Source organism: Carex rostrata, chromosome 26 (assembly GCF_964058835.1).
Source record: "Carex rostrata chromosome 26, lpCarRost1.2, whole genome shotgun sequence".
Classification (NCBI taxonomy): Eukaryota; Viridiplantae; Streptophyta; class Magnoliopsida; order Poales; family Cyperaceae; genus Carex; species Carex rostrata.
This window is the reverse complement of record NC_135943.1, coordinates 4,221,075-4,235,787: the sequence shown is the minus strand read 5'-3', so window position 1 is coordinate 4,235,787 and position 14,713 is coordinate 4,221,075. Positions and strand designations below refer to the sequence as shown.

Genomic DNA, 14,713 nt, shown 5'->3' with positions numbered 1-14,713 from the left:
TTCTTTTATATCAGCACTAAAGCACTCGTATCAGAAGAATGAATTAATGCCGAAGCAGAAAAAAAAAATCAACAAATGATTAGCTCGTAATTATATCCTATACATTTTCATAATTATGTTTTTAACTTGCGTCCCCGTGCAACTTAGTTCAAACAAATAATTAGGATAGTATGTGAAATTTATAGTTTTGCATTTTCTATATTAAAAAAAGGATTAAATTGAAAAAATCTAACACCAATACTATTTGTATTTTTCTAATTCATCGAAAATTATTCCATGAAAAGATATGGATAAAAGGGTGAGAGAGATAGGGAGAGATTTATATTTAATTATAATGACGGTTAAGAAAATTATTAGCATGTAAAAGAAAGTTTAGATTTCATAAAGGAGGATGGTTCACATGAATTAATGACTGGATATAGTAATTTAAGGATTATAGAAGGTTATATATAAAAAATAAAATGTTTGGGAATTTAATCTTTTTCAAGTGTATAATTTAAAATTTCTAAAAAAATATCCACAAAATTCTTTCAAAATAGAATAGTCCATGAATCACTGAAATTCAAACCTTGATAGCCCATTGATTGATTGGGAATTCCCAACCAGAACTTTCCAGCTAAGAATTAATCATGGTTCTGAAACTCGGAATCGGATACTTGACTGTGAAATCGGAATCGGAAGAATTGGTTAGAATCGGTTGAATCGGATCGGAAACTCGGATTTTTTTAGCAGAAGCTTGTTTTGTACTTAAAAAAATAATTTGCTAAAAAAATATGTTAAAACAAAAGTTACACTAAAATAATTCACTATTAGAACCATTCTCAAAATTTTCATTCAAGGGTAGTTAACTATTTAAATATTAATAACCCTTATAATAATTAAACTTGAACGAATAACAATAAAATTTGTATGTAATCACTTATAAATTAAAATTTATCTGATTTTAAAATGAAATAGATTATTCCGTAAGATAATAAAAAAAAAATATTCACAAAAGAGAAATAAAATATATAATTTATATTCTATATTTTTATAACAATCAAACTTGTAGGCTGTAGCATTATATTGGGACTTTTGACAATAAAAATACACCCACAAATTATTAATTTAAAAATGTACTAAATTTGATATTTTGCACCGGTATTTACTTGACGAGAAATATTTAGCATAATATTTTAAGTCAAATGAATGATTGAAAAAATCAGCCACTTAAAGAGATCCACGTGGAACCCTCTTAATGGGAGTTATATAAAGGCACGGATCGAGACAAGGTGTGTTTCTTGTGCGCAATCTTAGCCGTTGATCTAGTTTGGGTGAATGGTCAATGGCTCTCAGTGAATTTTTGTTTTTTTTGAACCTTTACTAGCCTACAACTGTAGTCTTGGAAGTTGAAACGGGGTAATAAATGTCATGATTTTTAGTTTTGTGATCCCGGTGTGCATAAACCTATTAATGCATTGATATCTAGAAATAGAAAATTTATACACCATGTCTATTTATAATATTGTCAATTAGTCTTTCTTCTTCAAAGTTCAAAACACGGCTTGGAACTTTCTGCAGAAAAAAAACGAAAATGGCGTGAACTTCCTCTCCGAAAAAAAAAAAGAAAAACGGCTTGGAACTTTTCGGCATGGCTGAACTCGGATAACTCGGACCAAAACTCGGGTGACTAGGATAGAAAATCTGTTAACTCGGCCGAGTCAAGCACTGTTCATCCGAGTTTTGCCAAAAAAAACTCGCACAGGCGAGAAACTCGGGTGAAACTCGGATCGAACACAGCCGCTCGGAATCGGCCGATTTCCGGAACCATGGAATTAACCATGTCTGGCCTGTTTGTCAGAGATACTCTTACCAACAATTTGATTCTAGTCTTTATAAATTTTGTGGGGCTATTCACGGGGAATTTAATGTATGTGGGTCCGACAGACAATTTTTTGATTCAAAATAGAATAGTCCATCAATAAGTGAAATTCAAACCTTGTCTGGCCTGCTTGTCAGAGATACTCCATGAATCAGTGAAATTCTTTCAAAATAGAATAGTCCATGTATAGTGAAATTCAAACCTTGATAGCCCATTGATTGATTGGGAATCTCAACCAGAACTTTTCAGCTAAGAATTAACCATGTCTGGCCTGCTTGTCAGAGATACTCTCACCAACAATTTGATTCTAGTCTTTATAAATTTTGTGGAGTTATTCATGGGGAATTTAATATATGTGGGTCCAACAAACAATTTTCTGATTCAGAAAAAAAAGAATCACAACGTACCAGTCACTCTCTGTCATTACGAGTCCGCATCGTCTGCATTAACTCAATAGAACATCTTTTGAGTTGATGCATCTCAGTCGTCTGATTGTAAGTGGAGCTCAGCTGGCCTCCACCTATAATTTAGGGGGTTTCAATATAAGTGTGCATCTAATATGCACGAATTTTAAAATTGATTAGACGGTTTAGATACATTAACTCAAAAGATTCATTTTTGAGTTAACGCAGATGATACAAATTCCTGTCGTTGCCCTCTTCTCATTTTTGTCTTCGGAACTTTCTTTTTTTGAAAGATTTGACAGGGGCTGTCAAATTAGTTACAAATCAAGTACAAGTCCACATACATTGTAAGCACCCTTGGAACTTTCAGCGCAACTATATGAGTGTACCCAATTAAAAGGTGTCCGTATCATTCTACTCTTCTCATTAATTTTTTCTTCCCTTGGAACTTTCACTGCAACTACTCGTGTGTGCGTCCAGGTCAATGGGCCCCTACCTCTGCCAACAGCTTTGAATAGAGCAATTGATTCTACAGTGCTGGAAAAGTCGATCGGTAAATTCAAGCTAGGTGTCCCGGAAGGCTTGGAATAGACCAATTAAAAGCTCACCGCATCGATCGTTCCCCACGTGCAGTAGAATAATAATAATAATAATAATAATAATAATAATAATAATAATAATAATAATAATAATTAATAAAAAAATAATAATAATAATATTATTATTATTATAAACAAAAATGGAAATAATTATATAAAACTACTAATTAAGAATCAAACAAGATACAAAATTTGGGAAAATATTTGCATCACACTCAAAAAACTGTACGTATTTCGAATATTCTGGCCTAAATTATTTAGCTTTTCTGAAAAAATGTAATATCTACCCAACAAGCGGGTGTTACTCCAATTAAGCTGCTTATAGAAAATAAAATGTAAGAAATGTTTCTTGATTTTTCGGGTATTTTTTTGAGTTCAAGTGAGCGTCCTTGGATTGGATGAGCTCTATTGTAGTTGAATTAATTTAGTCAATTGATTTAGATGTAGGTTACGTTTGATTGCTACTTCAATTTAAAAGACATGCATTATGATACTTGCTTTAATTATCGTACTTATTTTGTTTTACATCTACTTTCATTTTTTATATGTAATTGATTTAAATTAATTTGTTTGAAGGAGAGAGCAATTTGGAAATAAAATTTGTCAATGTGGACCTATAGGCAGCATAAATATGAAGTACCTAATCTCTAGAAAAGAGGTTTTAACTTATTCCACTGTAACTGCATCTTACTCCTAAGTAGTGTAATATGCTAGGAGTTAGCAGTTGGTTAGTTAATAGTGCAACAGCTAGTTTTTATTTTCTTTTATAAATAGAGACACATGTGAAACTAAAAATAAGATTACAGTATAAGTTGTTTTTTTTAATCTCTTTTCTTATCTTACAAAAAAAAGTAACAGGATGCTTTGTCAAATACTTGGTCAAATGCAAACTTTTAGGAGTGTGCACATGCCCCAATAATTTCCAGTTGATATATCTTACAATTATTTACATTAAAAACACATTTTGTGTTAAAATATGATATGTTCGTATGTCCTGAATTGAACTTTGGTACAAGTTGATTTAAAACAAAAATATTTTAGAAGACAACAAAAGGTACTCAAAATCATGTGAGTAAAGCTAGCGTGTGACATGCTCACCAAGAAAGTTTGGTGAGCATAACTCCAAAAGTATATCGGATCGACGTCAAATGCCAAATTCAAACCGTTGAAATCCATGTACTTCATGAGTGATGCATATATATGCAAAATTTTGAAAGTTTCGAGTTTATTTGCTACACGGTCAAGTGGTCAAAGAAATGAACATTTTATTATAAGTTATTTTATATATTCAATTTTTATTATTTCTTTGACCACTTGACCGTGTAGCAAATAAACTCGAAACTTTCAAAATTTTGCATGTATATGCATCACTCATGAAGTACATGGATTTCAACGGTTTGGATTTGGCATTTGACGTCGATCCGATATACTTTTAGAGTTATGCTCACCAAACTTTCTTGGTGAGCATGTCACACGCTAGCTTTACTCAAATCATGTAGCTGTGAGGCTAGTAAGAGTTGCTAGCCAAAGTCAGCCCAACCTATATTGCGCGCTGTTAATTGATTTCGGATTTTTAGAAAAGAAAAATAAGAGAATTATATTTTCGATCTCTATATATCTCATTTTCCAATCCTTTGTTAATGCATAGTCTTGAACAGAAGGAGAAAGAGAGATCCATGGCTTCTGTGAGACAATTACTATTCCAGTGTTTTCTTTACCTGTCACTGATAAACCTACTCTTGCTAACACCTTTGGTAACCTCAACATCACCCACGTCACTGCCTGGATGCCCAGACAACTGCGGCAATATCACCATTCCATATCCATTTGGAACCCGTCCCGAATGTCGTCGGGATGGATTCAATATAACGTGCGATAACTCCACCATTCCCCCTAAAGCCTTCCTGGGGTCTGAACCAGCAACCAATATTGAACTACTAGATATTAACATAACCAGCGGTGAAGCACATGTCCACAAACACATTGGGTATAGCTGCTACAATCAGGTAGACCATGTATATGACAGCATTAACAATTCACACTTGGATCTCAGTGATCTTCCTTATTATCTCTTTTCCAACAGACGCAACAAATTCACAGTAATTGGCTGCTACACCTTGGCATATATAGTTGGCACAGGTAACAAAAACAGCTCTTACTCGTCAGGCTGTGCGTCCTTCTGTGAGAGCCAGATCATGAATAGCACAACTGGTGAAGGTGATTCATGCAATGGATTAGGATGCTGCCAGACTGCAATACCAACAGGGCTCTCCTATTATGGAGTATGGTGGGGTTACAGCAAAAACCCTGCCTGGCTTTACAACCCGTGCATGTATGCTGTTCTGGTTGAGGAAGACTGGTACAAGTTCCGAGTTGAGGATTTGATTGACCAAAATTTCATTCAGAGGAATCAGAAAGATGTGCCAGTTGTGCTTGATTGGGCTATTAGGGACAATGGCACGTCGTGCCAAGATGGAACAGAAAAGAACCCTAACCCGGCATGCCGTAGCGATCATAGCAGTTGCTACAACACAAGCAACGGAGAAGGCTACCTTTGCAACTGCACGCAAGGTTATGAGGGCAACCCCTACCACCCTAACGGATGCACAGGTAATGTAATTTTATTGAACTCTGTTTGATATCCTGTTTCACTCTGTTTGATATCCATTCTAAATGGCATTCTCATATTTATTTAAATGTTGGATCCCCTTGAATTTTTTTTTTTGTCTGATGCATGTACACGGGACTAGAAATAAATAAATGATCTTCTTCATTAGTAAGAGGAGTAAGCACAGCAATTTTTAATCTTGTCAGTCGTGATATTATTTATATTTTTATACCTTTATCTGTAAATCAACTAGTAGTAGTAGATTGGCCACGCACCCAGTTATATAGAATGGACATTTGAATCGTAATCGTACCAAACATTATATGAAACTGTCTTATAAGAAACTGGACCTACTTTCTTCTATATTTCTTTTTGCTTTTGTTAGGTCTGTGTTTTTGTTGGAAAAAATATGAACTAACCAACTAATTTTAAATCTGAATTTTGATCAATAAAATAAATAACAATTATATTAAAAATATAATCAAGAATATAATTAAAACTTTGTTACCCGGAGTTGCAAAATGCGGATCTAAGACAACTTCCCCGTCCTAAGCGCAGGAATAATCGGTTAAGCTTGCCTCAAGTTACGCCGGTATTCCTCTACCTTCGGGCGCAACCGTGGTAGAGGTTGATGTAGCTTCTTTCAACAATGATAGCAGAATAATATGTTTTCTATAAAGAAAATATTTATTTGTGGAAGAATAGAAATTGAATTTATAAATTATAGAGCTAATAGGAAGAGCAAGAGAATGTGAATTGTTGAATGGATTATAGGATGATCTGATGATCTAATCTTCAAATATCATGTATTATAAGCAAATTTATACATCCGTGACATTTATGTTTATATTCATTATATGTTTACCGTTTCAATATATTGAACAAAATAAACGGATCATGCATCAGCTCAAACTTCAAACGGAAAATTGATTAATTGTATATCAAAGCTCAAACGTCAAAATGTAATTAATTGCATATGAAAGCTGGTGCTGTGGTGCATGATTAATTCATAAAGTTATTGTCTATAACATCAAACAAATATTGAATATGTATTCGCAAGTAGCTCTATAATTTATAAAATTAAAACACATTAATATTAAAATAAATATTTGTTTATATAAATTTTGAGTTTTAAAATAAATTTCTAACAATCCCCCACTCTTAATTACGAGTTTATGAATAAAATAGGTTGAATGAATTTAGATTTAATGGTGCACTAAATTAATGTCATGGACCAGAAGAAAATAATCACTTAAAATAGCCTAAGTTATGATGTACTTATCTTCCGCTACCAAGTATGTTTTCCTGTAAACCTACCAGTATGGTACGCCAGATGTGGTCTCGGAAGACTATGCATCAGACTATTAATCTGCCAAATATGCAAGTATTAACCTCTTGTTTTGACTGATCTTAACAGACATTGATGAATGTCAATCTCCGAATGTGTACCATTGCATGGGAACTTGCGAAAACACTAATGGAAGCTATAATTGTTCCTGCCCAAAAGGCACAACAGGAGACGGGAAATCCAAAAATTGCACTAAGACTCCAGAGAAATTTCCCTATCCTGCTCGTGTGGCTATCTGTAAGTATGCCTTGTGGATTAAAAATAATAATAAATACATCCCTCCAATTTCAATTGTGATACTCTTACTTGTCTTGTTTGCTTCAGGAAAAAATGATAATTAATTATCCAATACAGAGTGTAGAGAAACCAATTGTTGATGATCTTCTTGTAGTGTTATGTTGGCTGTCACAAAGTTTGTGTTAACACAACCCATTTTAAGAATGCATTGACAATCAACTTATTTTAACAACCGAGATCAAAGGTTATTTGAAATGGAAAATAATAATTGTTTATTGGTATCCACAGAACAATACTTATTCAGAATATAGCACCCTTTTGCACTCCTTTATGACAGCAATTTTGTGCCTGATTTATTGCTTTTAATTTTACGAAAGAACTAAATTGTAGATAAATAAATTGAAGTTAATTTTTTCTTCATTCATAAATACAGATTCTATTCTAGGCGCTGGTATCTTCTCGGGTTTATGTGTCCTTCTAGTTTGGTATCAACAGCATAGAAGGCACATGAAGGAAAAAGAAGAGTACAAGAGATACTATCAGATGATGGACAACCACCTCCATGTGTTCAGTCAAAAGCAAATACAAAATGCTACTAATAATTACTGTGAAACTCATATATTAGGCACAGGAGGCCAGGGTAATGTGTACAAGGGATTAATAGAAAATAATCAGGTCGTGGCCATAAAAAAAGCAAAAGAAGTTGAAGAAACACAAAGAGGAGAATTTGTAAATGAAATCATTCTTCTTTCAAAAATAAACCACAAGAATGTAGTTAGATTATTGGGCTGTTGTTTAGAGGTTAAAATTCCTATATTGGTCTATGAGTTTGTCCCGAATGGGACACTTTTTGATTTGCTTCATAGAAAGAGCAGTAGAAGGTCAATTTCCTTGGGTACTCGGCTAAAAATTGCTCTAGATTTGGCAGTGGCTCTAGATCATCTGCACCAATCAATCTCTCCCTCTATCATTCATGGTGATGTTAAGTCTGCTAATATACTACTAGATGCAAATTACACTGCGAAGGTGTCCGATTTTGGAGCTTCAAGTGCTGTGCCAGTAGACGAAATTGTTGAGCTTGTCCATTTTTCACTTGGGTATGTAGACCCAGAGTGCTTTTACACGGAGATAATAACAAAGAAAAGTGATGTATATAGCTTCAAGTGCTGTGCCCAGCACCAGGGCCGGCCCTGACTATTCTTGGGTAAAGATATCAAAGTGTTAAAAATCAACACTTCTGCTGAAGTGAGAGTCCTCAATTTAATCGGAACGAAATTCGCTGCTATTCTCTTCCTGTGAACAGTAACTCTGCTATCTTTATTTTTCTGAATCCAACCGTTAAATTTTTTTCGGGAACGAATCTTAAAACTAATTTTTTTTCAGAACTTTTCTATGTACGTATCTCGAAACAATTTAATAACTGAATTTAAAAAAATAGAGATAACATGAATACTGTTCATGCACAAGAATAACAGCAGATTTTGATCCCTCAATTCATGGCTGGAAGTAATCATTGTGCATGACTGCTATAAAATGATGCACAATGATTACTTCAAGCCATGAATTGGGGGATCAAAATCTGCTGTTATTCTTGTGCATGAACCAGGCTTCTAAATAGCTAGCTATAGCGGCGCTATAGCTACGCTATAGCTTTTCCGGACCATAAACGCTAAGCTATGAGATAAAATTGCGCTAACTCAGCTACGACCGCTATAGCTATAATAGCTGACCGCTATTACCGCTATATGAGACCCGCTATAGCTACCGCTATGCTACATGATTTTTTTTTTGCAATTTATACGGACTTCTGTACTTCTATTCTTATTTCTAATGCTACATGGTCTTCTACGATAAGTATACTAAACCAAACTATATGCTTCTATTTTTATTTGTGATTTATTCTATCATTCTATATCGAGAAATATTCAAATACTAATTATTCATTTTGATTACTCTTTTTATAGTATTCGTTTGTAAAATTATTATCGTTCGTTTCAATTGAAAGCTGATTTTGATTATTATTATAATTATAAAATGTTTAAATATGTATATTGACTTCATTTACCTTATAAAATTAATTGCTCTTTGTCTATTATAATATGTAATACCATGAAGTATAAACTATTAAATAATGTTACTTTTTAGATTTTTTTCATTCTTATTTGCGTAATTGATAAAAAATATAGACTTAGATTAGTTGTCATTTAGTTGTTACATCAATTCTCTAATATTGATTATGTTGATAATTAGTAGAAATATAGAATATAAAGTTTGAAAAGAGAAAATCGCTATGTGTGATAGCTTCCGCTATAGCTACGCTATTCGCAATAGCTTTTTTTTTTGTCTCCCCGCTATGCCGCTATAATCGCTATTTAGAACCTTGGCATGAACAGTGTTTCTGTTATCTCTGTTTTTTCTAAATCTAGTCATTGAATTGTTTTGAGATGCGTGCACAGAAAAGTTTTGAAAAAAAGTTGCTTGAAATTCGTTCTCCTAAAAAATTAAACGGCGAAATTTAGAAAAACAGAGACAGCAGAATTACTGTTTACAGAAAAGATAATAACAGCGGATTTCATTTCTGAATTGGAATCCAATCAATGAAATCATTTCTCTTCTCTCACACACGCAATAAGTTTACTGTAATTGGCTGCTACTCCTTGGCATTCATTTCTGGGGAAAGTGACAGTAACACTTCATACGCGTCAGGCTGTGCGTCCTTCTGTAGCGACCTGAACAAACCAACTGGTAGAGGTGTTTCGTGTAACGGCCACGTCAATTTGATTCTAATAAAATAATATAAATATTCATTGAATAGTAAAATATCCAAGCTTTTTCTTGGGAATATTATATGTAGTTTCCTATCTCTCACTCTCGGCATAATTTTCAATTATTTTTTGTTAATCTAAGAAAAGGCGAAGAAAATAGGAGTAATGCGATTGAAGGCATTCAAATTTTTTATTTGTGACAAGTTTGTCTCCAAATTTTTAAATTTCATAATTTTCTTCCCGAATCATGCATGTAATCAGTGATAATAATGACCAATAATGAATTAATTTAAATTACTATTTAACGCTCAATTCTTAGTATTAAGTCGTCATAATACTCTTGACTAATTTATCCTTGTTTTTACTATTTTAATGAATTATTATACTTTACCACTTTTAATATCAACTTTAAAAAAGTGAGGCTGTACGTTGTGCATAGCGCACCTCAATCCGTACTATAGATCTATTTTTTTATTTTTAAAGTTCAAACAGTCAATCTGAACCGCTCAATATGATCTCACGCATGCACACGCGCGCACTCGCACACACATACACGCGCGCGTGCGCACACACACATATATATTTTAGATGGGTAAAAAAATCACTAGTGTCGGACGATCGTCCAGAATCTTTCGATCAAGTGATTTTCTATCTATCTAAGAAGATAGTAAAAAAATTCTAAAAAATGTAAAATATGGCATCCCAGTAAATTTTCATATAGAGATCATATTGAATTCGAATTAACTATTTTGACTTTAAAAATAAAAATATTAATTCATAGCCTCACTCAAAAAATAATTCTTACTTCATCATATCTGCTATTTTTCAGCTATAAATCATATTTTTCCTATAAAAAATGAATAAATCATACAAAGTAAAAAATAAAAGCAAACATCACACGTATTTTGAATATTTTAATAAGGCGCCTACATTTAAAAAAAAAATACTAAATTCAGCGAATTAAAAGACCACAAAACATTATTTCACACATTATTCTATAAACATACATACGAGAATACTTTGGTCATTCTACTTCAAATGTAGCATTAAATAATAAATTAACTGTCGAAAAAAGGTGGTTATTGTCAGGAGCGGACGCAAGATTTATGCCAGGAAAGAGCAGGAATCAAATTTAAATAGCTTATAGGGTTCAACCCATTAACTATAAGATACTAGATAAAAAAAACAATCAACATAATATAAAAAACAATATAAATAACATACTATTACATAATAAAAACAACAAAATAATATCATTTTATATATTAAAAAACAACAAAGTTGGTTCAGACCCTTAAATTTCTATAAACTTTATGTAAAAACAACAGAATTTTTCATTAACAATGCTTTTGAACTTGTCTGGCGAGATTTTCAGTTCCAAAGATGGGCAAAAAAATTTCCAGGGAGGGGCAAAGTGGTACTGAACCCGTATTTTTCCATTGAATTTCAAAATCCAGAGGGAGGCGGTTGCCCCCCTCTGGCTCAAGGTGGGTCCGCCCTTGGTTATTGTCACTGATTGCATAGTTGAAAGGCTGATTAACAAAACTAAAAGTTCAGAAATTAGAATCAGTTTTTAATCTCTCCGCGTGAGAGGTTGTGGATTCGAAATCGGTTATGGACAATTAAATGAAAAATTGATAGGCTAAACTTCCATTTTTCTATCTCAAAAAAAGTTCGGAAATTAACTAGTCACAAATTAAAAGTTTAGAGGTCACCTGACATTATCCTAAAAAATATTGACATCAAATTTTTCAAATAACTATGATAAAAAAAAAAAACATTTTTGTGTAAATCTAAGTATAGTATATTGTTATCCTACACAATATAACTTTCCAATGCTCATACTTGACTGAAAAATATCAGCCCAGTTCTGGCATGATAACTGAGACTTTGATTTCTTTAAACATTAACTTCACCAAACTGTTCCTTTGCGTACCCAATCTTGAAGAATGTGTGGATGGGGTTCTCTGACAGTAGCCTTAACCTCACTTTAATTTGCAGTTGAATTATCAAAGGTAGTAGCAGGCCCAATTTAGTCTAATTAAATCATAGATATGCTCTTCATTAAAACAATTAAATTGCTTGATGAGATCCTAATTGGTGCTAAATTTTTTTTTTTTTTTTTGATTGAAAGCCCGTAGGCAATATTTCTATTAATCAAGACAAACCAATTACATAGTTTTGTATCAATACATGTGATATTTGTACCGGTACATATAATATTACAATTGAACCCCTTTAAAAAATAGACAAGAAAAATCAGAAAATAAAAGCAGAATCCGGAGTTTCTGAGCTCAGATCAATAGATATATATATATATATATATATATATATTGAGCCTGCAGAATTTCTGTGGCGCCTGCTACTCTCAAAACGGCAGAAACCCTAACCCTAGCTTCTTCTTCTTCTTCTTTTTTTCTTTTTCACTTTCGCTGGCTGTATATACTTCGTCTTTTTCCAGTATCGTATTTTCTTTTGTAAAATTTTCTTGTTTTGATGATCTTTGACGTCAGTTGTTACGAAAATTTAATAAGATCAATGTTGATATATCATATCTTCAATTAGACCCATACAAAGTCATCTTGTAATGGGTAAAAAAACAAAACAATCAAAGCTTAAGTTTATAGCACATGACAATAAAATATAAGAATTCTCAAATAATATATTAACGTACAACAATTAGCTCATGATTCATGATATCTAAAACTAATTCATCCTCCATAAACCTCATGGAAATGTGGAGTTAGACCACAAATCCAAATCCCACAAATAATCAAGACAGCTCATCTCCTCTAAGCAGCCTTCTTCATCCTTTTCTACCTCATTTTGAACCAACAAACCATCCATTATATCATCTAGCATGTTTTTATCCTCATTTTCTACATGTGTTTCAATAATTTCCCTATTTAATAAATTGTCTATATCATTTAAAATTGAACTTGAGTCCGGGCTACTAGGCCCATTTATGATCTCATCCTTGCTCATGCTACACTCATCAGCAGTGAATGAAAATTTACTAGGGGCTTTTATGGGCTCAGATTCTATAATATCAAATATTCTTGGGCTACTAGGCCCATTTATGGTTTCATCACTAATGCTGGAAGATTCATTGTTACAATGATTAGATGAATTTTGGGGATTTAGAGCTTTGCAAACTACATTTTTCTTCCTTGTCTCCTTTGTAGTTTGAGTATTTTTTGAACTATTTTCATCACTGTTCTTGTTTGAGCACTCGAGAAGAGGTTCCGCTTCCACCGACTCGGCTGTCGTATTTTTACTTTTGTTGAGTAGGAGGTAGCTGTGTACACTTCTGCTGAGGTGAGAGTTCCAGTAGTTCTTGATTTCATTGTCTGTTCTTCCAGGAAGCTGGCTTGCAATTTGGGACCATCTAGTTAACATTTACAAGAGGTCAATTATATTAATTTACAAGTTGCTTACTTTAAAATCAGAACTTTGATTATTATGATATTATCTCCTTTGACATTTGATCTCCAATACATAAAATTTAAGCTTTTAGAAAAGAGAAAAATATAATTGCATTTGCCGTTAAACCATTCAAATATTTTTTATATGATTAAGCCGTTGAATGACATTCTGTTAAAGTTTGTTAAAAGCTTGATAAAATATGAGTAAATTCTGTTAAAACTCTTCAAATCAATAGAATATTTGACCACTTCCTCAACGAGTTATTGCAAAAAACCCAAATTTAATTTTGCATGGCCTTTTAATTTTTGAAAGCAACACTTGATTATATTTTTGTGTTACTTTCATGTATTTATTATTTGAAAAAAACAAAGGAAGAAGAAGAAGGAGAAGGAGGAGGAGGAGGATAGATAATGAGCTATTGAAAAAAAAACAAAATTTTGAAGAAGAATAGATAATTAATTAAGGATATTATTATTCCTGATATATACCTATTTCCAAGACTGTCATGGAGCTTGATAATCAACTCCTCTTCCTCTCTAGAGAAGTCGCCTCTTTTGATACCAGCTTTCAGATAATTAATCCATCTTAGCCTACCGCTTTTGCCACATCTCAGCAAACCTACAGAAAAAAGAAAAAAAAAAATGTTAATTAAATTGAAACACAATAATGTGAACTCCTATCTAATGCATGGAGTATAGTACATTGAAAATAAAGTAAAATATTATCATTTCTTTAATTAACATGCATAAAATCCCTAATAATGAGAAGTACGTAGAAATGAAGTCTTCCATATAATTAATAATTAGTTAAAGAGGAGGGTTTTAATATCAGTATTTAATGTCATAAACTCACTTTTTCATTTATTTCAAAGAAATTGTAATGTCATATTCAAACTGTTGATATTGTTCAATTTCATGAGAAATCCATTCATATAAAATTTTATATTTTTGGGTGTCATTTTATACTAAATCAAGATGTAAAAAACATAAATGTATTAAAATGAATTGATTATAGTTTAGTACTAGACTCGTTTATTTTTTTACCATTTTATCTAATATAAGATGAACTCCAAAAATCACAATTTTACGTACATCTTAATGAAATCAAGCAAAATCAATTATTTGAATTCAACATTTAAATTAAAAATCTGAAATTTAAAAAATAGTGACTTTAACCCTTCTAATATAAGATTAACCTTATAAAATAGTATATTAATTATCAAAAATAAATATTCAATCCAACAAAATGTAAATTGCTAGCAATATATCCAATCTAAAATTAAATGCAATTGAATATATCTAACTAGAAGAGAATTTATATACCAGCATTTTTAGGTAAGGATCTCCATGAGCCTTCACCATGGGCATGGATGTAATTAGCTAAAATTTCATCCTCCTCTTTTGTCCATCTTCCTTTCTTCAAACCTACCTTCTCACAACATGGTGCTCTTCCCATCTTTTCTCTT

The 14,713-nt window shown here is 32.4% G+C and overlaps 2 protein-coding genes across 3 annotated transcripts; one reads left to right on the top strand and one right to left on the bottom strand.

Annotated features, from left to right (window-relative positions):
* Positions 1-4,494: 4,494 nt before the first annotated feature.
* On the top strand, positions 4,495-8,421 carry LOC144544450 (wall-associated receptor kinase 2-like). 2 transcript variants are annotated; one of them, XM_078292960.1, is made up of 4 exons: positions 4,685-4,870; positions 4,948-5,474; positions 6,890-7,057; positions 7,491-8,412. In XM_078292960.1, exons 1-4 carry the CDS (start codon positions 4,833-4,835, stop codon positions 8,249-8,251), a joined length of 1,494 nt encoding a protein of 497 aa, XP_078149086.1. In that variant the 5' UTR covers positions 4,685-4,832; the 3' UTR covers positions 8,252-8,412. The 2 variants fall into 2 exon arrangements, with proteins under 2 accessions (XP_078149085.1, XP_078149086.1); XM_078292959.1 differs by having other exon boundaries at positions 4,495-5,474; positions 7,491-8,421.
* Positions 8,422-12,549: 4,128 nt separating this feature from the next.
* LOC144544022 (uncharacterized) lies at positions 12,550-14,713 on the bottom strand. The gene is made up of 3 exons (XM_078292445.1): positions 14,571-14,713; positions 13,737-13,866; positions 12,550-13,210 (listed from the first exon to the last, which is right to left on the bottom strand). Exons 1-3 carry the CDS (start codon positions 14,701-14,703, stop codon positions 12,550-12,552), a joined length of 924 nt encoding a protein of 307 aa, XP_078148571.1. The 5' UTR covers positions 14,704-14,713.